The 22,377-nt window shown below is 45.5% G+C and overlaps 1 protein-coding gene across 4 annotated transcripts; it reads right to left on the reverse strand.

The window, feature by feature from the left end:
* Positions 1 to 324: 324 nt before the first annotated feature.
* FBXO38 (F-box protein 38) lies at positions 325 to 18,690 on the reverse strand. Of its 4 annotated transcripts, none has more exons than XM_085074046.1 (22): positions 18,589 to 18,690; positions 16,360 to 16,501; positions 14,966 to 15,099; positions 13,807 to 13,970; positions 13,253 to 13,418; positions 12,809 to 12,946; positions 12,397 to 12,534; positions 11,941 to 12,034; positions 11,536 to 11,666; positions 11,102 to 11,272; positions 10,716 to 10,858; positions 9,650 to 9,875; positions 8,823 to 8,942; positions 8,375 to 8,554; positions 7,387 to 8,061; positions 5,681 to 5,781; positions 5,396 to 5,498; positions 4,254 to 4,420; positions 3,326 to 3,471; positions 1,971 to 2,074; positions 1,626 to 1,739; positions 325 to 983 (listed from the first exon to the last, which is right to left on the reverse strand). In XM_085074046.1, exons 2-22 carry the CDS (start codon positions 16,485 to 16,487, stop codon positions 805 to 807), a joined length of 3,522 nt encoding a protein of 1,173 aa, XP_084930172.1. In that variant the 5' UTR covers positions 16,488 to 16,501; positions 18,589 to 18,690; the 3' UTR covers positions 325 to 804. The 4 variants fall into 4 exon arrangements, with proteins under 4 accessions (XP_084930172.1, XP_084930173.1, XP_084930174.1 ...); XM_085074047.1 differs by having other exon boundaries at positions 16,360 to 16,504; positions 18,589 to 18,672; XM_085074048.1 differs by lacking the exons at positions 13,253 to 13,418; positions 16,360 to 16,501; positions 18,589 to 18,690 and having other exon boundaries at positions 13,807 to 13,894; positions 14,966 to 15,101.
* Between the last annotated feature and the right edge of the window lie 3,687 nt (positions 18,691 to 22,377).

A 22,377-nucleotide genomic window follows, 5' to 3' on the forward strand; every position in this document is an offset into this window, starting at 1 on the left:
GGAGGGCAAACTCAGCTTCCAGCCAGCTAGAATGGGCAGGTTTGTGATAAAAGAGAGTGGGACCAACAATCAGCAACTCGATTTCCATAGTACAGAGTCAAGTACAGCATGAAAATGAAATCTAACAGTACAAAATGCTTGAGAACATTCTGTTTCCAAGGTGCTAAACATGGGGGGTTACCTTTCCCCCCAAAAAATGGGTTGGATACCTCTAGAAACTACCACAGATCACCAAATTCTCGACGTTTTTTGCTGTTTCTGGCCTTCTTTGCAACAGCTGGAGAATATTCTGACCCTTGCAAAAATGCACACAAGACACCAAGATTGTGCTCAACAGGTTTACTCAGACTGGACTCTTAAATGCTCAAGAAAAAGGCACAGATTGAAAGAGACTCTGGTGACTCTTTTGAACACAGCAAATGGAATCGTTGTTGATAAGGAAAAAAAAAAAAATACTGCTATGAATTGTATGGGCTGAAAAGTTCAAATCTTCTTCCCTGTTCCTAATTATTGGCCTTCATTAAAATGGAACTTAAATTAAATTGTATAAACATATGAAATAAAGTCTCAGTATTAGGAAGTTTTTTTTTTTTTGTTTCGTTTTGTTTCGTTTCCTCCTATGTACAACTCTTAGTATACAATTTGTACTTTTCCATTTTACATTTAACTACATCCTCCTGGCCAAAGGGAGAGCCGAGGGAACCTTCCCGGGAAATGCTTTGCATTTGGAAAAGGAAAAAAAAAATCCTGCTTTTTCTCGGCCAGCAGTGCCAGGGGGAAGGCAGGGAAGGCTGGGGACACCCCTCAGATGTAGTCATCCTCCACGGGCTCCCCGTTGACATCACAGTAGTGGATGAAGATGGCCACGACCCTCTGGAACACTCCCTTCCTGACCTGGCGCAGCTCCGAGATCTCCTCACCGATGGTCTCCATGCAGATGTCAGCAGACAGCTGGCCCTTCCTCCTCGGGGCGTAGATGGTGGCTGGGGAAAGGCAACAGGCAAATTGGGATCCTCCTCCCCAGAACATTCACCAGCCAGGCTGGTTTTGTGTTCAGGTTGGCAGATAAGGCAAAGGGAAAAGTCTTTCCCCATTCTGGAATTGCCTGTGTTTAAAGCTCCAAGCCTCATGTCCCAATAGCTGGGAATGAAGGGAATCCCAGAGCAGCACAAATCCTCTCCCTGAGGCCTCTCTGACATAATTCCATATTATCCAGTACTTAAATGTTTTATAGACAAAAGCAATTAAGGATAAAGCAGCAGAGCTTCTCCTTATTTTTTATGGCTTTAACACCATGACTCTTTTAACATCCTGAGACTTAAATCAAATGCATACCAACTTTTTGGTAACTCAGCCCACAAACTGAACTACAGGCTTTAAGTCAGGCTAAAATAAAATTAAACTAAAATCAGGCTAAAAAGAAATTAAAAAATAAAACCAGACAAAGGTATAGCAAAAAAAAAAAAAAAGATCTCTTCCTCATCCTTTTGAAATTCATGAACTGGAGCTGGATAAGAAGATCCAAAACAGCTCCCAAAACCAGCCTAAGAACCAGAAAACTGAAAAAGAAAGGAATGCATTGCCAAATAACCAAGTTGTGTGAAGAACCCCAGCAGGTTACTCACTCCTCTCATCATCCTCGAAGTCGTATCTGGCGTAGCTGTTGGGCTCTGCTGTCCTCAGCGACCTCAGCCAGGGGAAATCTGTGATCATGGAGTAAGGAGCACCATCCACAATGCCTGTGGAGAACAGGGTGAGGATGCAGAGCCTGCAGCACCTCTGCAGCACCAGCACTCCTCAAACCAACCTCATTCTCACATCGTCACTCCAATAAAGCTCATTTATTCCCCACTGAGCCAGTTTCCCCACTTTCCTCCCAAGGAATATTCCCCACATCTCCTGTGATGAAGCAAAGCTGCTTCTCTCAGCAAGAGGCTGCCCAGGAGTTCTCATTCTCCCCAAATTCTCACCTTCCAGGGTGTAAATGTCTCTTCCCCAGGGGTATTTGGGGTATTTCTTCAGGTCCTCTTCAGTCCTGGTGGCCTCAGGGAAGAACTCGTATTTAATCAGCTCTCTAGGGAGAAGGAGGGAAGAAAACCAAATGGGAAATCCTAATATACAACTTTTCCTTTAATATACAACTTTTAAAGATTCTTCTCAGCCATCCCAACCACTTCAATGTACAACTGCATTATTGCTGGGTGAATATGATGAATTATGATTATTGCTGGAGAATGTATAGGATTTTATATCTATATATATGGGTGTGTTTATAGTCTGTGTTTTATATTAGATACATCTTGACACTGAAATTTCACACTGCACCATCCAGAATTCAACCTCCAGCAGTAACTAAACTGATTTTTTTTAAATTTGGGTGACAGAATAGAGCAAGTATGGAGGTGCAGCTGCTCCAGGACACCTTGGCACAGTCCCTGGAGGGCCAATATTCCCTGTGGGATGGTCAGTACTCCATGCTTGGGGTCAGTACTCCATGGTTACATTCAGTACTACCTGGTTATGGTCAGTACTCCCTGATTACATCCAGTACTCCCTGATTACATCCAGTACTCCCTGATTACGGTCAGTACTCACTGATTACATCCAGTATTCACTGATTACATTCAATACTCTGTGGTTACATTCAGCACTCCCAGATTGCAGTCAGTACTCCCTGGTTCCATTCAGTACTCCCTGATTACATTCAATACTCCGTGGTTACATTCAGCACTCCCAGATTGCAGTCAGTACTCCCTGGTTCCATTCAGTACTCCCTGATTACATTCAATACTCCGTGGTTACATTCAGCACTCCCAGATTGCAGTCAGTACTCCCTGGTTCCATTCAGTACTCCCTGATTACATTCAATACTCCGTGGTTACATTCAGCACTCCCAGATTGCAGTCAGTACTCCCTGGTTCCATTCAGTACTCAATGGTTCCATCCAGTGCTCTCAGGTTACATTCAGTACTCACTCATTACATTCAATACTCCCTGATTACACTCAGCACTACCAGTTTGCAGTCAGTACTCCCAGGTTACACTCAGTACTCCCTGGCTCCAGTCAGCACTCCCAGGTTACATTTAATACTCCCTGGTTACATTCACTGGTACTCACTGATTCCATTCATTACTCCCAGTTTCCACTCAGCACTCCCAGTTCCCAGCCAGTACTCACTGATTCCATTCAGTACTCCCTGTTTCCACCCAGCACTCCCAGTTCCCAGTTCCCAGTCAGTACTCCCAGGTTACACTCAGTACTCCCAGGTTACACTCAGTACTCCCAGGTCCCACCCAGCACTGGCAGCTCCCAGGCAGCACTCACTGGTTGATGTTGGCGATGGTGTCCATCCAGCTCCTCACGCGCACCTTGTTGCGCACGTTGGGAGGATTGCTGAACTCGTGGATGATGCAGATGTGGTAGGGATAAGGACCACTGAAGATCTTCTGCTCCAGAGTCAGAGTGTCCACCTGGGCAGGGCAGGACAAGGATTGGTGACCACAAGCACAGGGATGGGATTGCAGAGTCAACAGCAGACAGGTATCTACCAAATCCCCAAATTCCAGGGAAATGCAGCAGTGAAGGAGAATTTCAACAACACAGATAAATACAGGATTGAGAGGAGTGAAACTTCCCTAGTGCAGCATTGCCAATTCAGCTTCTTCAGGGGTGGAATTGAATGGGAAATGTCTATTTTCTGATGTGTCTCCCAGCTCCAAAATGGAAATTCACTTCTCAGAATCTGTGTCTGGCTATCTAACAATATCTTCTAATGCAATGAATCCTGGAGATGGTGAATTTTAAGACCTAACCTATCAGAGTAGGTTAAAATCCAAATACAGCCTCTGCAACAAAAGCCTTGCTGGGCTTTTAACAACCAAATTTCAGAGTTGTGTTGTTGTAACATTTCCTGCCTGGATTGCAATCCCCAGGCAGAGCTGCAGGAGTGTTACTCAGTTTAAATTTAAGTTAAATTATTCATTATTTATAATAAATAATTTAACTTTGAGTTACTCAGTTTAAAATTAATTCAATGCATCCTATTTTATAATATCCCCTAATGCAATGAATCCTGGAGATGGTGAATTTTAAGATAACCTATCAGAGTACCTTAAAATTCAAGCAGAGCTTCAGCAGTAAAAGCATTGCTGGGTTTCTGACAACCAAATTTCTGAGCTGTGCTGTTGCAACATTCCCTGCCTGGACTGCAGAGCTGCAGGAATGCTCCCAGAGAATGCCAGGTGCTCAGTACCTGCTGCATGGGCCGAAGGTAGATGATCCTGTTCCTCTCTGGAGGCATCCTGAGGATCTGATCCAGGACCTGATCCATGTTCAGCTTCTTGCACTGTGCGTAGTCAAAGCGATTCACAACCGGAGCGTTCTCCACCTTCAGGTGTTTCAGCACACGGCACCTGGTAGCTGGGAGAGAGCAAACAGAAGTATTGGAAGGAAATAAAAGACATCAGGAGACTCCTGGTAGGGATTTCCAAGGCTGACAGGTTCAAAAGAAGGCAAACAAGCAAGATAAGGACCAAAAAATGACTTATGTATATCAGATTTAGACCAGCTCTTCATTCTTTCCACATTATGATCAAACTTTTCAGCTGGGAACTTGCCAGAAGTGGCCTTTGAAAAGGCCATGTCAAATTTCATGCAACAATAACCTTTTTCTCCCTCTGTTTCCTTTCACTGAAATGGTCTGTGCACTTCCACAACTCCCAAAATCTGCTCAGACACAGAGGGTTGTGAAGCCACGTGATGGAAAATAAACTTATTTCCTTTCTAGCAACATTGCTCATGTAATCAATATTTACTTCAAAATCAATGCGTGTTCTAAGCATTCTGGAATCAAGGAATAATTCATTTATTTCTGCTAAGCAGATAATAGATCTCATGTCAGAAGAAAAAGTCTTCATTTAGATGTTGCAGAAACCAATAAATGACCCAACAGAGGAGCAGTCACACCCTGGCATGTGAAACTAGTGCAACCTAAGTGGCAGCATTAAAAACAGATTTTTATCGTGTCAGGGAGCAAAAGTATCATCCTGTCAGCTAAAAAAAAAATCGATGGGAGCATGAGGAAATGAGAGAGAAACAAGGTACTCAAACTCATTTCATCAACTCCCAATTACTGCATTATCACTCTTCAATAAACATCTCATCTCCCTAATTGTCAGATCATTGCAGCTGTTGATTTTCAGATATTAATCTTTATTAAAGCTGTTATATGAGACACTCTGAGTGGGAAGCAGCAATATTTGGTGTTCTGAGCATCAGCCTGACAAGCAGCAATGCAGCTGATGAATACAAAATGAGCAGTGGCCTGCCTTGAATTCCTTCAGGAATTTCCAATAATGCCAGAGGGAGGAGGCAGCTGGGACATGAACCACATACCATGGATGAACATCATTTTGGGACAGTCTTTCAGCACCAAATCTGTTATTCCACAGTTGGTCAATGTGATTCCTACGAGGTTTTTGGATTTCAAAGTCAGTACCTGGGGAAAATGAAAAAAAAAAGAAAAAAGAAAAAGAATGGATGACAGGATAAAAATGAAGGAAAACCGATTTAATTTTACAGGATACAGGAGGATATTAATGAATATAATCCAGCTTCAGCTCCCAGCAGTGTTTATGGTGATAAAGTTATGGTGATATGGAAGTGAAGGAAAAGCCTTACCTGAACATGATCATCCTCAATCACAGGGTCACTGGTACTGGTGGATTTGTCAGCTGTCCTTTTCCTCTTGGTGGTTTGCCTTGGCTTTGGCTTTGCTACTTCTGCAAACAAAAACATGGAGAAGTCTTTGCTCTGCTCCATTGCAGGGTAACATTCCCTGGCTGAGAATCCAAACACCTCCCTGGCTTCAAAACAAATCTCTCCTTGCTCAAACCCCACTTTGAGGTTTGTGCTCAGAATTATTCCCAATAAATAACCTGGTTGTGTTTATAGGGGAAAACCCAGGAATGCTGAAACTACAAATCCAACAGCACAGAAAAATGTGGAGCCAAGAAAAGAAGATTCATGCTTAGGTTATATTTGATTCTCTGCAGGAAACAGAACATCCTTGATAAATACAAGACCCAAAATAGCTTTAATGTTTAAAGAGTAGAAATTATCTCAAACTACTGGAAAGTCTGTTTTTTGTAAGTGTCACTAAGTTCTTCCTAATACTGCAAAGGTATAAAATGCTTAAATGTTCCCAAACTGCACCAGGGACATCAAATTCCTGCTTGATTTAACAGATGAGTCTTTGAAAAGAATCACCACCAGCATTGCTTCCATCAGGAAAAGAAAAAAATTCCCTAAAATTAATTTTCTGTGATTAACAGATCAAAATGAGAAGTTATTTTACTAAAACTAAGCTTTGACTTTATTAAAACATGGCATGTGCACAAAGATTCCCAATGAATTACTAGTCATAAGGGAGAAAACAAACATTTTAAATTTAATAGTAACATCTCTTCTTCAACCCCGAGATGCATCTACCTGCAGAACAACATCTGAGCAGATTTAGGTTTTGTTAACACTTGGGAACATTAAATAAAGTGGAAAAACACCAGGAGAGAGAGTGTTTGAATCACTCCATGTTAACAGAGGCAGGAATTTGCTCTCAATCTTCCCCACCTCCAGCACTCCCAGCTCTGTAAGCAGCACATTTCATCTCCCAGTTTCATTTTACCTGTCAGATATTCCCAGCAAAGAATCCTGGATCTACGAGCTTGTGCCACACTTAAAATGATTATTTTGGAAACCAAGCATATTTGAAAGAAACAGGAGGTTCCTCTCTCACATCTGTTGTTTTCTCCCTTCATTCCAGCCCTTCAGGGTTTTTATTTTACGTCAAATGAACAAAACAGTAACGTGAAGCATGAAGGTATTTAACAAAAGGACAATTTTCAACAAGTTTTTGATCACTTGGAAGCAGAATCCAATGCAGGTCCAAAAGCTGGGCTCAGTTATAATTATGACTTTCTTTATTGGTTGATAAAGTATGAGTTATTAACCTTTGCTTTCTTGTTAAGATAGAAGTGTGGCTGCTGCCTTTCAAGGGAGGATTTTAATGGGCAGATAACTCATGTTTCAATGAATCACAGCCTTCACAGGCAGGCAGAGCTACCAAAAAACTGCATTTGCTTTTCAAAGGTGTAAAGCAAATACTGGTTAGAATGCATGGAGAACACAACCAGAAAGAGTTGCATGGAGAAAAAAACCAGTGAAATCTGATTTTACCTGGTGATGGCATCTCTGCTCCCTCAAACTCTGACCCTTTCCAAGCACTCAGGTTCAAATCCCTGACTAACAAGCTCCACCTCAGAGCTCCCTGGGTGTGTTGCAGCTGCTCAGAGCTGTCTCACAGCCATTACTCAGTGTGTAAGTCCTACCTGGCTCTGACACCAGAGGCACGTGGGACAGCCTGCTCCTGGCCCTGGTCAGGGGTCTCCGAGGATACTCCTCCTTGCAGTCCAGCTCCCAGCTCTGCTGTGTGCTCTGCTCCTGGCTGCCAGCCCCACAGGCACTCCCACTAGTCCTGTCACAGCCAGGCTCCCCTGCAGAGCAGTCTGGCAGTGTCCTAAGTGCAAATTCCTGTCCGTCCCTGCAGGCTGTGCTGGTGGAAGGACTGTCCCCAGCAATCCCCCCGCTCGTCCTGCGCTGCACGTCCCTGGAGGAACAGCGGGAGCACACAGAGCTCTCCCTGTCGCTGGAGCCTTCCCTTCTGCAGGGAGAGCAGCCACACTGCCTGGACTCCTCCCCAGCAGCTGGGCTGGTGCCAGCAGAGTGGCTCTGGGCTGGCTGGGCACAGTCAGGGCTGGGAGAAGCAGCGCTGCAGGAGCTGGATGTTGCAGTGGATGGCTGGGCGTTGCTGCAGCTGCCGTAGGAATCCTTGCTCTTGCTCCTCTCTGGCATGTCACTGGCTGCCTTCATGTCAGCTTTGATCTGCTCGCTGGTCACCTGGCAGCCTTTCTCACAGCTGCTCTCCTCCAGGGGGAACTGCTTGCCTTGGCCCCCGTGGCTGCTGCTGCATCTCTTCCGCAGGGGAGTCTTGCCTTTGCCGCTCACTGCGGAGTGAGGAGGGAGAACAGTGAGAAACCTCAAATGAATGTGGTGTTAGCCTGCTGAAGGCTCCTGAAAACACAGGGCAGCCCAGAGGCCAAGGACAATCTTCCCAGGACCACGTTGTTATGGGAATTATTTCTTTTTGTAGAACTTGGGGGGTCTTGCAGCTATTTTTGTGGTGAAGTGCTGGGGGTTTGTCACTAAAGGAGACACAAATTTACCAAATTGTCCCAGAGCAGCTCACTGTCACCCAGGCCAAAGCACAACAACATGAAATAACGGAAAGACTGAAGCTGAAGAATAAATGTTGCACACCTGAAGGTTCCCTGGTTTCCACTGGATCCCTGCTCTTCTCCTCTCCATCTGAGTAATTCTGTGCAATGCTGCTGGAGATGCAGGCTCTGGAAGCGCCCATGTTCTCCTCCTCATCCTCACTGTCTGAATCATGGATGGTAATAGGAGTTGCTTTTACAACAGGTTGAATTCCACTTGGTCCTGACAAGGAGAGTATCAACAGTTCAAGTTAAAATAAGCCTTCTGACTTGTGTTATACTGAACACAAAAATAAGGTTTAAGGTCAGGTATTTCACTGCATATGCAAACTCTGGGCTGTAACAGAATAAATTCCTTCACAGCACTGAGCTGTGCTAACATCATTATTCCAAACCCAGCTGAAGAAAAACATCCAAAACCAGACTTACAGTGGAAAATTAATCTCTCAGGGAGATACCAAGAGGTCCTTTCTTCCCAAACCCAGAGTTACCTGCTTGCTCTTCATCCACCTCCATGGGAACAGCAGCCTGGCTGGGAGCTGGCAGCTCATTCTGGTCCTGCTCAGCAGCCTCCCCTTCTTCCTGGGGCACCTCCTCCATCTCATTCAGGGCTGCAGAGGGACAGAGCAGGTCAGGAATAGGAAACAGAATGAGCAGAGCCCTCAAGCACCCACAAAAAATAAATAATAGCTGCCTTGATTCCCTTGGTGAGTCTCTGCGGTTGCACAAAGTCTCTCACAGATTTGTTCTACACCTCTGCAACCAAAGCCCAGCCTGTTTGTTGTGGGGTTTAGTTCACTCAGATTTTCTCCTCCTCCAAAGCTTTGTTCTATGCAGAGAGCAGCATAAAACCACCATTTATATTTGCATTCCCTCCACTGAGTTCTGCCTTTGCTGGGAAATATTACAAATACACCACCAGCACTGGGATGTTCTCCCAGCTGTGCCCAGAGGAGTCCTGGCACTGCCCCAGAGCATCTCACAGAGCTACAGCTGCAGTGACACCCAGCTCTGCACTGTGACAGCTGCCAGACACCACACAGGGACAGCTTTTGTCACACAGCTGGCACAGATGTGACACAGAGAAGATTAAAGCTTCACACCAGGAGCTGAAAGAGCAACAAGCTTTCAGTGTGTAGCTTACCAGGAGCCTGTGTGAGTGGGAATGCAAATAAAATCCCAAAAGGATCCCAAGGGTTACCCTCAGCTGCAATCACCTCAGAATGTCCCCAAGGGTTACCCTCAGCTGCAATCACCCCAGAATGTCCCCAAGGATTACCCTCAGCCCCAATCACCCCAGAATGTCCCCAAGGGTTACCCTCAGCCCCAATCTGCTGCTCCTCAGCAGGGCCCTCCTGGCGCAGCTCGTTCTCCTCGTTCTGCTCGTTGGGGTGTTGGTGGTTGTTGTGGTGGATGTTTGGGTTGTTGTTGTTGTTCTGGTGGTTGTTGTTGTTGTCATTGTCATTGTTGGAGTTCTGGTTGCTCACCAGGGCAGAGGAGACCCCAATTCCTGTGCCTGCACTTAGGCCCACACGAGCACAACCCTGGGAACAAAGAGAAATTAGGATTTGAAAACACTGACTTGTTACCTCAACATTCCCTACTGGCAACAGGAAAACCACTCTGCTGGAATTGTCTGGGACAGCACAACACTAACAGATTTCCTGATTGAAGGTGTCCATCTTCAGGTTGGCCACCCAGAACTTACATTGTTAAACTCCTAATGAAAGGGAACTCCTCAAAGCACTTAATTTTAATCTATTAACTCGTGTCAATCTATTAATTTGGTAATCTATTAATTTCATTACAACAGATTAGAGTCTTCCCAGCACACAGCAGCCTCAAGGTACAATTAATGACAAAGCAAGCAGGTTTCACACAGGCAGTGCTCATGGCATTCCAGCAGCTTACCAACGATTTGGGTTACAGTGTGGGAGAGGACAACATGAAGAAATAAATTCCTAAGTTTGAAAACACTTCAACAGGGAACAGTCCCCCCATGTCACCCAGTAAAAAAACCACAGAAACCTCTTAGTGTTGTAAACAGAGGCCTAAGAGGAAAAAATAATATAAAAAGCATAGTGAAGTATCAGCAGAGACCTCAACAGAACCAGTGAGTTTCACTTTTGAGAGAATCAATGAGTTTTATGTCCTGCTCACACATTCATTCCCTGACACTGCTCCCATTGCAGAAGCAGCACCACTCTTCCGAGCATATCATGTTAAAAGCAACTGCAAAACTAAGTAATTGATTACCAATCTATTTAATTAAAGACAACTTCTAGAAGAATGCACACAGCTAGAGCACACCAGATTGCCAACGAAATGGAAACAAGGGAAAAGCCTGGCAACAAGAAAGAGCCAAACCATGCTCTGGCATTTACCTTTGGAGGTTCTCTAAACATCTGGTCCAGAGAAATAAACTCCAAGCTAGGCAGTAACTCGATGAACTGACTGAAAGAGTCCAGCTTGATGGCGTGGCATCTCACCAGGGTCAGGTCAACCAGGCGTGTCCACCTCGAGTGATCTGGGGACACAAGAGAAACCTTTCCTGAGGGATTCCCACCTCACCCAGTGCTCATCACACCCTCTGCAGACTGAGAGCAGCACCCTCTGTATCTCCATCCTCTTCCCAGCACCAGCATGGCCCCAAAGCAAGCAGCATCTACCGTACTTACTAACAACAGAACAAGCAGTACTAGAGCAGAGAAATTCTGGTTTAGCACAGAAATTCATATAATAGCTCTGAAATTTCAAAGGTGTGCAATACCTGTGATCCAATTATTTGGGTTATGTAGATGTGGGCAGTTGTAAATGACCAGATACTTGATGAAAGAAAAAACTTCATTTACAGCTTTCATACCAATATCTGTAATAATTCCTGGGTTCTCAACCACATCAGCCAAGCCGTACCTCACCAAGTCCGTACTCGTCATTTTACCTATAAAAGAGAGAGGAGCAGACACAGCAGTAAATTTGCCTTTTATAGCAGGATTTTCTAACTCCTCATTGATCAGATCATTCCTTTAAAAAAGCTGAGCTTTCCCACTTTTCAGGAAGTGAGGAAAACCAGATTTGGCTGTGTGAGATCAGCAGCCTCGATACGTGCAACATGAATATTCTCATTAATCACTTAGAACATGACTGAAAGCACAGCAATTTCTGTGATCCTTATGTTTTCTATGTATATAAAAAGTGTCATACACTGTAATAAAAACTCATCAACGTAGCCTAGGTGAAGAGTTTCAAACTGTGGGAATTCCAGTTCAGCCATCTTCAAAGCAGAAAAAACACCATCTTTGGTCAAGGAAGGCTGGATCCGCACTTCGTGCAACCTGCAGGGAAATCAGAATTGCTCCTGTCAAAACTCAGGCCAAAACACAGAAAACACTTAGGGAAATCCCCTGTCATAATAAATGAGAGAATTCTTTCAGCAATGGCAGGATTCAGAGGGCATTTGCTGTTATTTTAATCACAGAGATTCAAACTTCTCTGCAAAGTTTAAATGCATGTTCCTTAAACTTTGATGCTTGTTCTGTCTCTTGGATATAATTTCTAAGACATTTCTTTTGAAAAAGGAGAAGCAAAGAGAGGTGTGAAGGGAGGTACCTTCGTGCAGCAGTTATGATGAGGTAGCCAAGATCCACTTCAAGTGCATTCTTGCAAGCTCCCAGAACTATAGTGTGCAAATTCCTAAAACCACCTGGCAAAGAAAGAACATCTTTCTTTCACTTCACCCTCCCATCACAGCTTTCAGCCTCACACATTTGCACCAGTGCTGTCTTGACCTTTCTTAGCAAACCAATAGAACAAATATTTGCACCCAACTCCCCTCCAATCCTGCTGGTTCTGCTCACCAATAAATGCAGTTTATTAGGAGTTAATTGCAGTTAGAATATCAAAACAATACCCAATACAGAGCATAATTAGCACCATAATCATAACTCCAAACTTGGAAATGACACTCAAAAAATTATATGCTACAGACAAAGAAACCTCCAGAATTTGCTAAAGCTTTCATTTAAATTTTTTTTGTTCAGGTATGAGGGATTAGGAATTTCCTACCTGATCTCCAGCTGTCTTCTACCACATGCTGGATAAGTCCTCCCAGAAACGGAACTCGAACCAGTTCCAAGTGCTCCAGATTCCTGGCAGAAGCCAGGCCTGTCACCAGGGGAACATACTTGAGAGAGTTTGTGGGTCCTGCACACAACAAGCCAGAAACACAAAGCACATTGTTCACTTCTCCCTGAATCATCCCATGGAAAGATTCAAACACATCCACACATATCCCTCTAGAGCAGGAAGTCAACAGAACCCCACAGCACCAAGCAAGGGACAGGACAGGCAGAGCTTTCTGTCCAACACCACAAATCAAACAAGGGCTGCTCTCAGAATGTGGAATTCCAAGACTTTAACAGAACCAGATTTCCTACATGCTCTACCATCCCCTTCAGACAGGAAGAATCCCTCTTACCAGCACAGTTCCTCATGACAAAAGCACGTAAGCTGATACAAAGGAAATCTTTAAAAGGCTGTGGTTTGGTGAGTCTCACCCACTTCAAATAAAGGTGCCTCAGCATTGGGATACAGGGAATCTCAGGGACATTCACCCCTAATAATACATAAACAAAACAAACAAACATTTGAAACAAGCTTTAAACCAATCGACTGCATGACAAATCTCTGGCTTTCAAAAGGAAGCTTTTCTGTGCTACGTGGCAAGTGAGAAAAGCTGTGAACACTTGAAACCCAAGTTCTTCACCTTGCTTTGTCAATAATTCTTTAGAACTTGCCCTCTGGACCTGCTATCAAATATCCAGCTAATATCTCCAAGATGCCACAGCCCAAACTCCCTCTCTTCACAAGAATTACAATCCACCTGTGTTGAAGCCAACTACTTCACCATGACCACACTCACCTACTAAGTGCAAAGTCTGAATTTTAGCTCCTATAGGAATTTTCAGCTTGTTCTCAGGAGGAATTGGAAAAGCACCATTACGATTACGAAACTTCCCTAAAATGTGGACTTGTGGCATGTATGTCCAAATAGCTTCCACCAGCTCTAAATGAGAGGTCTCAACACCCTGGATAAAAGGAAGCAAAGCAAATGCTCTAACACCAGTTCAACAACAACATCCTCTTAACCATGTAAACTTCTCAGTAACACACTACACATAATGCAAGCTTGTTTCACTTCATTTCTAACAAGATTTGTCTTTTTTAAAGCAGGGGGATCAGAGCTTAACTGTTCACTGCTGTAGTGAAGTAGTTCACTGCTGGGCTTAAGAGCACTTGGGATTCCCAGCAGTGCAACTAAAAATAGTTCTCATTGGCAAACAGAGTCACAAGTAATTGCTCCCTGTGCAGCCAGGTCTGAAGCAAAGCCCTGGAAACACCAAGTCCCTGTCACACATTGTTAACATGCACCACCTCAGTGCTCAAGGAGGTTCTCCCCCAAGTCCAGCCACTCACCAGCAAATTTGGACAGGCCTGCAAAGCCTCTAAAACTCCAGGAATGCTGAAAGCTTCGTGGCCACGGACTCGGCGCCTTTCCAGATACCTGGGATGAAGACCATAAAGTTGTTCAATGTCTGGCATCTTCCTCAGCAGCGTTAGGAAGCTGGAATCAGTGAAACCTAAGACAACAACAACACATTGGTATTTGTGTGGCAGCAGACACTCGGCTGGGGAGGGAAAGCCAAACACACTTCTCTTTATGTGGCAGTACAAGTTCTGGGATGTTGAAAGAGGCACTTGGTGAAGCAATAGCTTTTCTTTTACTTCCACGTTCTAAAAATCATGACCTAAATACTCTTCTGCCTTGAATTTTGCAGGTTTGCTACAGGTTTCCTTCAGAGGAGCAGCATGGCTGCAGGGTTTGCTGTGCTCTCTCCCTCCTCACATGGAACTTTGTGTTTGCTTTTCCTAGAATTCCATTTATCAACTCCATGGCTCACAAAAACCCCTTATTTCAGATCACTATTCACCACAGCTCACATTTCTCACAGAAACAGGATGGCCTCTTAAAGCAAAGATTTATTTTATTGCAATGCAATTCAGCACATGAAAAGGATTTTAATTGGGTAAGTTGTCTGTATTTACACTGATCTTAGGTTAGGACTAAACACCTGCCTAATACCTAACCAACCTCAATTTGTAAATCCTCTAATTTTCACAATTCCCTCCTTTCAGCAGTCTCCCCCACCAAATCCCAGCAGTGCCATTTAAACCCAACAGAAATCCTGATACTCACAGGGTTCCCCTAGCTTGACAAATTAATCTATTGATCTGCAGGTGACTCGAGGTGTGACATCAAAACTTATCCTTACATTGTTAAGTGCTGGCAGATGAGTTGCTCTCTCATTCCACTGTATTTTTTTCCTGCCTGCATGCAAACAGCCTCTTCATGGCATAACCCTTGGATCAATAAACTCCCTTCCAACAATCAGACAAACACAGATTGCATTGACAAGTGGCCATGGAGCACCCCAAACGCTGCTACAGCAACACCCAAAATTTGGATTTACACGCAGATAGACACTTGGTAAAAAATTCCTCAAAGCAGCCACCCAAAAATGGACCAGCCAAGCAATGTGAGGTTGGTTTAGCCCAGAGAGAGGCAGGGGCTCACCTGTGGGCATGTATTCCCACCAGCGCCCTGCACACAGATCCACCACCTTCACCACGCGCAGGTACAGCGTCACTGCCTCCTTCAGCTTCCGGGACAGACACTCCATGCACATGATATCCTGCAAGGGAAGGTACCTTGGGAGAGCAAAAACAGCCCTGCTTTAGCACTGCAGCCCTCAGCACTGCTACACACCACAGCAACTGGGGCATTTCTGATGCCACGGGATGTTGGCTCAATTCAAGGAGAATTTTCGGGCTGCGCTGCTGTTAAATGGGAGTTTTGCTAGGCAGGGTGACTCAGCAATTTCTGGCACTGAATATAGAATATTCGTACAAATGTAATGTTAAAATGCACAGATGATTTAGATCTGTAATAAATCAGAGAATCACAGAATGTTTGGGCTGGGAGAGACCTTAAAGCTCAACTATTCCACCCCTGCCATGGACAGGGACACCTTGCACTATCCCAGGTTGCTCCAAGCCCTGTCCAGCCTGGCCTTGGACACTGCCAGGGATCCAGGGGCAGCACAGCTTCTCTGGGAATTCCATCCCAGCCCTCCCCACCCTCCCAGGGAATCATCTCTTCCTGAAATTTAATTTAAACCAAACCAACCCCTGCTGACCAAACCATTTGCCTCAAGAGTTGCCACATGTTTTAATTAAGTTACTTTCATTTTCTAGCACACGCTGCAAGCTCAATTTGCAATTATTTCAGAGCATTTATTATATTATTCCTGTTTCCAAGGAACCTGTTGGTGAGGCATTATGTTCTGGACATAATAGGGCTGAGTGAACATCTGGCAGAAGCACTTTGCTGTAGGGGAAGTCACATCTCATCCCAGCTCCCTTCTGCAGATGCAACAATTTCCAAACAATCATCTCAACTGTGCCCTACCCAACAAGTATTTCTGCTCTAAAATCAGTATTTGTGACAGAATTAAATCACTTATTTATTTATTCTTCATTCTGACATTCATGACATTCACATCAATGAATTTTCAGCTTCCAAATGAATTTTGGGGACTGAAAAAAACCATTTGCCAACCCCTTTTATCCACCAGCTTACTCGTGGTAAATCCACACTTCACTGGGTGTCACAGGCAGGTAAGGCTGGTATTTCTGCTCTAAAATCAGTATTTATAACAGAATTAAATCACTTATTTATTTCTTCTTCATTCTAACATTCATGACATTCACATCAATTAATTTGCACAGTTTCCAAATTAATTTTGGGGACTGAAAAAAAAACATTTGCCTTTTATCCACCACTTCACTCGTGGTACATCCACACTTTACCGTGTGTCACCAGCAGGAAAGGCTGGAGACAAAACAAAGAACTACAAAACAATAACTATAAAATAAAACCAACAAATGGATTTCTGCCAGGCTGCTCACCTAAAGATGTGGCAAAGCACTTCATGAGAGAGTTGGTTCATGTAATCTTTTGGCTCCTCAGCTTTGGTAGAGTCTGCCCCTTCCCTGCTCCCAGAGCTGCCCTTCACAGTTTTCCGCCGGGGCCCCATCTCTGCTCCAGGCTCTGCTGGGGGAATTGGCACAGAGTTAGCAAATTCAGGGTGCAAAACAGCTGGGAAACAAAAGGGACACACAGGAGAGGAGCACACAGCAGTTAAGTTGTGGTTTGGTTGGACAGAAGGTGTCAGACAGGATGTGAGGATTAGGAGACAAACCAGACTGTCTCAGCTGAGGGGGTGATGAAGGAAAAGCATCACAGGTTTAACCACAGATCAATTCTTTTGATGAATAAAAACTCTTCAGATTCCACCCTGAGATCAGGACAGTCACAGGAAAGCTGTGCAGAGGCCAAGACAACACCAACTGCAACGTCCCAATGGAAAAATAAAAGCCCAAAGTCTGTCCAGCAGAAAAATTGCTTATTTTTATGTTTTTAAAACAAATGGGCTCCCACTGCTCATTCTCCAAAAATGCACTATTAAAAGCCCTCAAACCAGCTCCTCTTCGAGCTTAGAACACCAAATTAGATATTCAGCTTGCTGAGTTAAAGATCAAAGCCACAGCAAAACTGAAACTCATTGTCTGAAAGCAACATGCAGGAATCTCTCCTTCCCTGGACTGTGTTCATCCACCCTGCAGCACACAGAATTACAGTGTTCCATTTAAAAACAGCCAAAAATTCTGATGAGGAGGGACAAATAAGTGACTGAAATAAACATGAACTCAGTGCTAACAGAAGTCATTCTGCACCTTGCACAGATGCTGAGATCCTTTCCTGACTGTGATGGCAAAGATTTATTTTATTCTAACATAAGACAAGAACAAGAGTGAGGAGGGCAAAGCCTCAGTGATGGAATTCACAGGTTGTTTAACAGGTTGGATGCTAAAATTCAGTGGATGAGCAAAAACAACTGGTAAAAAACCAGATTTTGGAAAACCTTTTAACAAGGGCTGTGTTGCAGCCTCCTTGTGATGCCAAAATTTGAAATATTGACAACTTTGCTGTGATCTAATTATTAAAAAACATGCGGTTTCACACATTTTGGGTGCACTTTAAGTTAATAACTGTATGCTGTCATTATTTTACATTAAATGGGGATATTCATAACTAAATCCCCACCTGTGACTAGCAGAAATGATCTCTGCTCTCTGGACTGGGGGGATTCTCCAGCCAGGAGTGAAGAGCCTGGGTTTGCTCCTTTTGGGGCAGGCTGGAAGGGCTCAGCTTGGGATCAACCTCACCAAGCCCAAAATTACCTATTTATAGACTGAATTCCAAGGAAAACAAGCATTTCATGGATTACCTCAGCTTGACCAGAGGACAGGAAATAACCTAAAAAACTCCAGAGTGCCACAGCCACGGGCTGGGAACAGAGAACAGCACAAGGACTGGGGCAAGAGGCAAGAGAAATAAAAATATGAACAAATCAAACCAGGAAAAACCCAATTCCGACGAGCACAAGCTGCCCTGCCGCGAAGGGGAGAAGGAGGATTTGTCTCTGTGAGTCTGCAGTTTCGTTCTGCAGGATAAAAGCTCCTCCCGGGGCTGTTCGGAGCTAACGAGCACAGCTTGGACACTTCATTAGCGAGCTGACCCAGTTAAAAAGGAAATAAAAACCTCCACAGCAAAAAGAGCTTTATGTATTCAATAAGGCAAATGGGATTTTGAGGTCCCCGCCTTAGTTAATTCCCGACAATGAACGTCGCGTGAAACAACAGCTCGACGAGCTCTGTTCTTGGTGGGTAAACACCCCGCAGAACTCAAAAAGCTTTACAAAACACGGAGAGACTCCGCAGAAAGGAAAAAGGAGGACAAACGCGGCGAGAGCAGCCAGGGCCGGCCTGGCGAGCGGCGGAGCCACAGGGACGGTCCCTAACGGGAGGGGAGAACGCGAGGGCACGGCGACCTGCGCCGAGACAAGCGAGAGAAGAGCAGCTTTCCCTCAGCGCGGCCGCCGCTCCCTGCCGGGCCTCAGGGCTGTGACAGCGAACCGGCCCGAGGCCGCGGGGCCGGGAGGGGGCTGCAGCCTCGGCACCGCCGCCCCGGGAGCTGAGCCGGCCGCGTCCCGCTGCTCCCTGCCCGCGCTGCCTCACCTGCCCCTCGCTGCCTCACCTGCCCCTCGCTGCCTCACCTGCCCCCCTCTCCCTCACCTGCCCGCGCTGCCCTCGCCGCTCGGCCCGCCGCTGGCCCGGGCAGCCCCGGCCGCCTCCTGCGCCCCTTCCGCCGGCGCCGCTTCCGATTCCTGCGCGGCCCTTCCGCCTCCGGTGCGCTTCCGGCCCCGCCCCGCCGCCATGCTGAGTGTGGCACCGGCGGGGCGAGCGGGGAGGGCGCTGAGGGCTCCGGGAGCGCGGATCAGATCCTGCGGGCTCTGAGGGCTCTGACCGCTCCGGGATCCGGGGGCAGCCTCGGGGAGCTCCCGGGTACGGCGGCTGGCAGGCTGGGCTCGCTCAGCACGGAGCGAGAGGGATGTGATTCAATAAAAGAGTTACAAAACGCGCGGTTGGAGTCGCGGCTGTGCTGAGCTGGAGGGACACACAGACACCGCGGATGGAGCTCTGAGCCTCGGCTATGGAGGTGTTCTGCCCTGGCAGGGGTGGAGCTGAATGGGTTTGGAGGTTCTTACAGTCCAAACCATTCCATGATTCCATGATCATCCATCCAGCTCCTCACCCTGCACAGGCACCCAACAATGCCACCCTGTGCATCCCTGGCAGTGCTGCCCAAACTGGAGCTCTGGCAGCCTCAGGCTGTGCCCATTCCCTGGGGAGCCTGGGCAGTGCCAGCACCCTCTGGGGGAACAACCTTTTCCAGATATCCCAACCCCTGACACAGCTCCAGCCATTCCAGGCTCCTGTCCCTGTCACAGAAAGCAGAGATCAGAGCTGCAGACCCCAGTGAGTTTCCTCTCAGTCTCCTCCAAAAACAACCCCAGTGCTCTCAGCAGCTCCTCCATGCTCCTCCGGACCCTTCCCATCCCTGTGTCCCTCCTGATGCTCTCTAGGAGCTTTATAAGGGATTTTTCCTGCAGAATGTTGACCCTGCCTCTCAAAGTCCTGCCAGCTGCCTTGCCACTGTATTTGCAGTATTATCCTGCTCCATGCTGAAGCCATGCTTTAATTGCTGTGTTTGGGTGGGTCCCAGCAGAAATCACAATTTCCTCAGCATTTTAAAGTCATGTTTCATGCAAACCCCAAGGGATTGGGTAACAAGGCTCGTTTGTCACCCAGCAGATGGATTGTGAGCTATTTTTTGTGAATGACAACAGGCAAAGACTCAGCTGCTGGTTTAGTGATAATCCCAGAGGAATCCACAGCACTGTGGTGAAGTGGGAATAACAAAATAAATTCTTGGCGATCCCTGTGGGTTTTGGATGTGGCAACAGCATCACAGAAGCGCTGAGGTTGGAAAAGACCTCGGAGATCACCAAATCCAACCTGTGACAGCAACACAGCATCAAAAACAACAGCAGCAGCCAAAAAAATAGACCCAAAAATGAGGGGAAAGTAGGCAAGTGAGGCTTCCTTTGGGAAGAGCAGACTGAGGTGCAGCAGTGCCTGTCCTGCCCTCCCTCAGCCCGTGGCAGGGGACACAGGGGACACAGGGGTGGCACTAAGAGAAGGCTGCCAAAAGGACACAGAGACACTAAATAGAATTCAGGAATTTGGGCAGGGCCTTGGGGCTGAACTGCCATTTAAACAGTCAGAGTGTGTGAATGCTGAAGTGGCTACAAGACAGACAGCAGAAACCAAAACCACCCCGTTTTTTCTGAACAGAAACCCAGTGATTTATCCCACAGGATGTGAACCTTTGAAGGTTTTGGGATTGTTCCATTTCTTCCTCCCTCAACTGCCACATGTGGCAAAATTTAGAACTTGAGGCACTCAAGGAAATCTGAACTGAAACCCACAGGAAAACAATTAGAAATCAGAGATGCTGAACAGCCATCAGCCAAAATTCTGTTCTGGTCCTGATCAGCTGTGAAATGAAAGAGCACATGGCATTTCTCACATCTCATTTACAGCTCGTGGATGCTATTTGGACATCACACTGCAAGCTGATATTTTATGATCTTATTTCTCTAACACAGGTATTACTGAATCGAAAATAAAAGGCCTGAGGGAGTTAATGCCTTTCTTTAAGAAAAATAAATCTTTACAACAACCCACAAACTCTCAGTGCTTACCAGCCTCTTTATGAGATGTTTTTAAACCTTAATCCTCTGAGGGAATGGATGTTCTCCATCCCAACTGATCCTAAATCCTGGAATGGTTTGGGTCAGAAGGGACCTCAAAGATCTCATTCCATGGGCAAGGACACCTCTCACCATCCCAGGTCGCTCAGAGCTCCATCCAGCCTGGCCTTGGACATTCCTCACGACCAAATTAGACATTAATTACACATGAAGCACATGTTGAGCAAAAACCCAACGTTTCAGACTGAAAGCTTCTAAGAGAACATCTGCGAGCACCCAAAGCCCATGAGGTGCTGTGGTTTAACCCAGCCAGCTTCATTCCAGCCCTGCTGGTTTCTCCTGCAGAGATCCCACTGATTGCCATGCCTGCATTTCGTTACCTCTTGTCTGAGAATGAAAAAATGCTTTGTAAGACTTTGGGAAAAGCCTTCCTTGTCCTTCACATGTAAATACATCAGATCTGCAGATACATCAGGGCTATTTAAGCACATTTTCAGTGCAGTTTTGCACTCTAATTCTCCCTGCATGCAAGATCTGTTCTATTTTCCCACTGCACAGCAATATTTTATTTTCTCTCAGAAAATCCAACCACGTTTCGTCAGCTCACTCCAGCTCTGCACATTTCCCCTTCCCCATATTTCCCTGGCATGGCTCCATCCCACAAACCCGACTGTCCAGCTTGTCCAGCCCCTCCAGCATTTTCTCCAGGTGTCATTTGCAGCAATTTGCAAATGATGTTCTGTGCTCTGGTATGTGGCAGGAGCTGCTCTGCTTCTCTCCTCACCTGCCAGGCTGGAGCTGAGGAAAAGCAGCCACGTGGGCAAATCCTGCTCTCCAGCTGCTCCTGGCTCAGTAATTCCCTGGCAGAAATTATCAGGGACAAATTGGAATCCCGGGGGGAAAGGCAGGGGTGGAGTTTAGGCCTCTGAGTTCTGGAATCACTCTTGGGGCTGCATGAGAAATTTGGTGTCTTAGTTGTCTTAGCCCAGGAAATATCCCAACACACCGAGGCAGAGGGTGGGAATGTCCTCTGAGGCTGGAAGGCAGAAAATATCCACAAATCTGAGTTTTCTGGCATCATGATGCAACCTTAGAGTTTGCCTTTGTTTTCTGAATTTGATCTTTCTTTTCTCATTTTTCTCTTTTTCAGTCAAGACAATCTGTTCTAGGAACATTTTTTAGGTTGAAGCCTCTGAGCTATGAGAAACTTTTATGATATTACCTGGTCCATTTGCATTCCTGCTGCCTAATTGCTGCACATGCTTTCCAGATAAACAGAATTCCTGACAAGGATGGATTTATTCTGTTATTATTCCAAAATTTCCCTCCTGTAAGCCCAACAGTCATTCACAGCTTTAATTCTGGGAAAATCCTTTTCCATGACCAATTATGAAGTAAAAGACACATCATTGTGAAGATATTAAGGATGGAAATTTCTTTGGGCCTGAAAGCCTGAAATTTCTTAGAAGAGATTGATTCATGATCACATTTAAATGAAAGGATTTAACAGACTTCTATAGTCTCACATTTTACCAGATTTGTTTCCTTTAAAGGGAAAAAAGTGCCAGACTGGGGGATAAACTCCAGTATCTGAGGCCATATAGTGGGATACTTTTGCATTCTAGGCTTGGGATTTTTGCCTCTGGACTCAGTCCCTACTCCACCATAATTTTCATTAACTTGGGAAATACTTGTTAGTAGTGGATGCAATAAACTTATTTCATAGGAAGTTCAACATGGACAAAAA

This window comes from Lichenostomus cassidix, chromosome 13 (assembly GCF_008360975.1).
Source record: "Lichenostomus cassidix isolate B80296 chromosome 13, HeHo_3.0, whole genome shotgun sequence".
In the NCBI taxonomy this organism is placed as follows: domain Eukaryota; kingdom Metazoa; phylum Chordata; class Aves; order Passeriformes; family Meliphagidae; genus Lichenostomus; species Lichenostomus cassidix.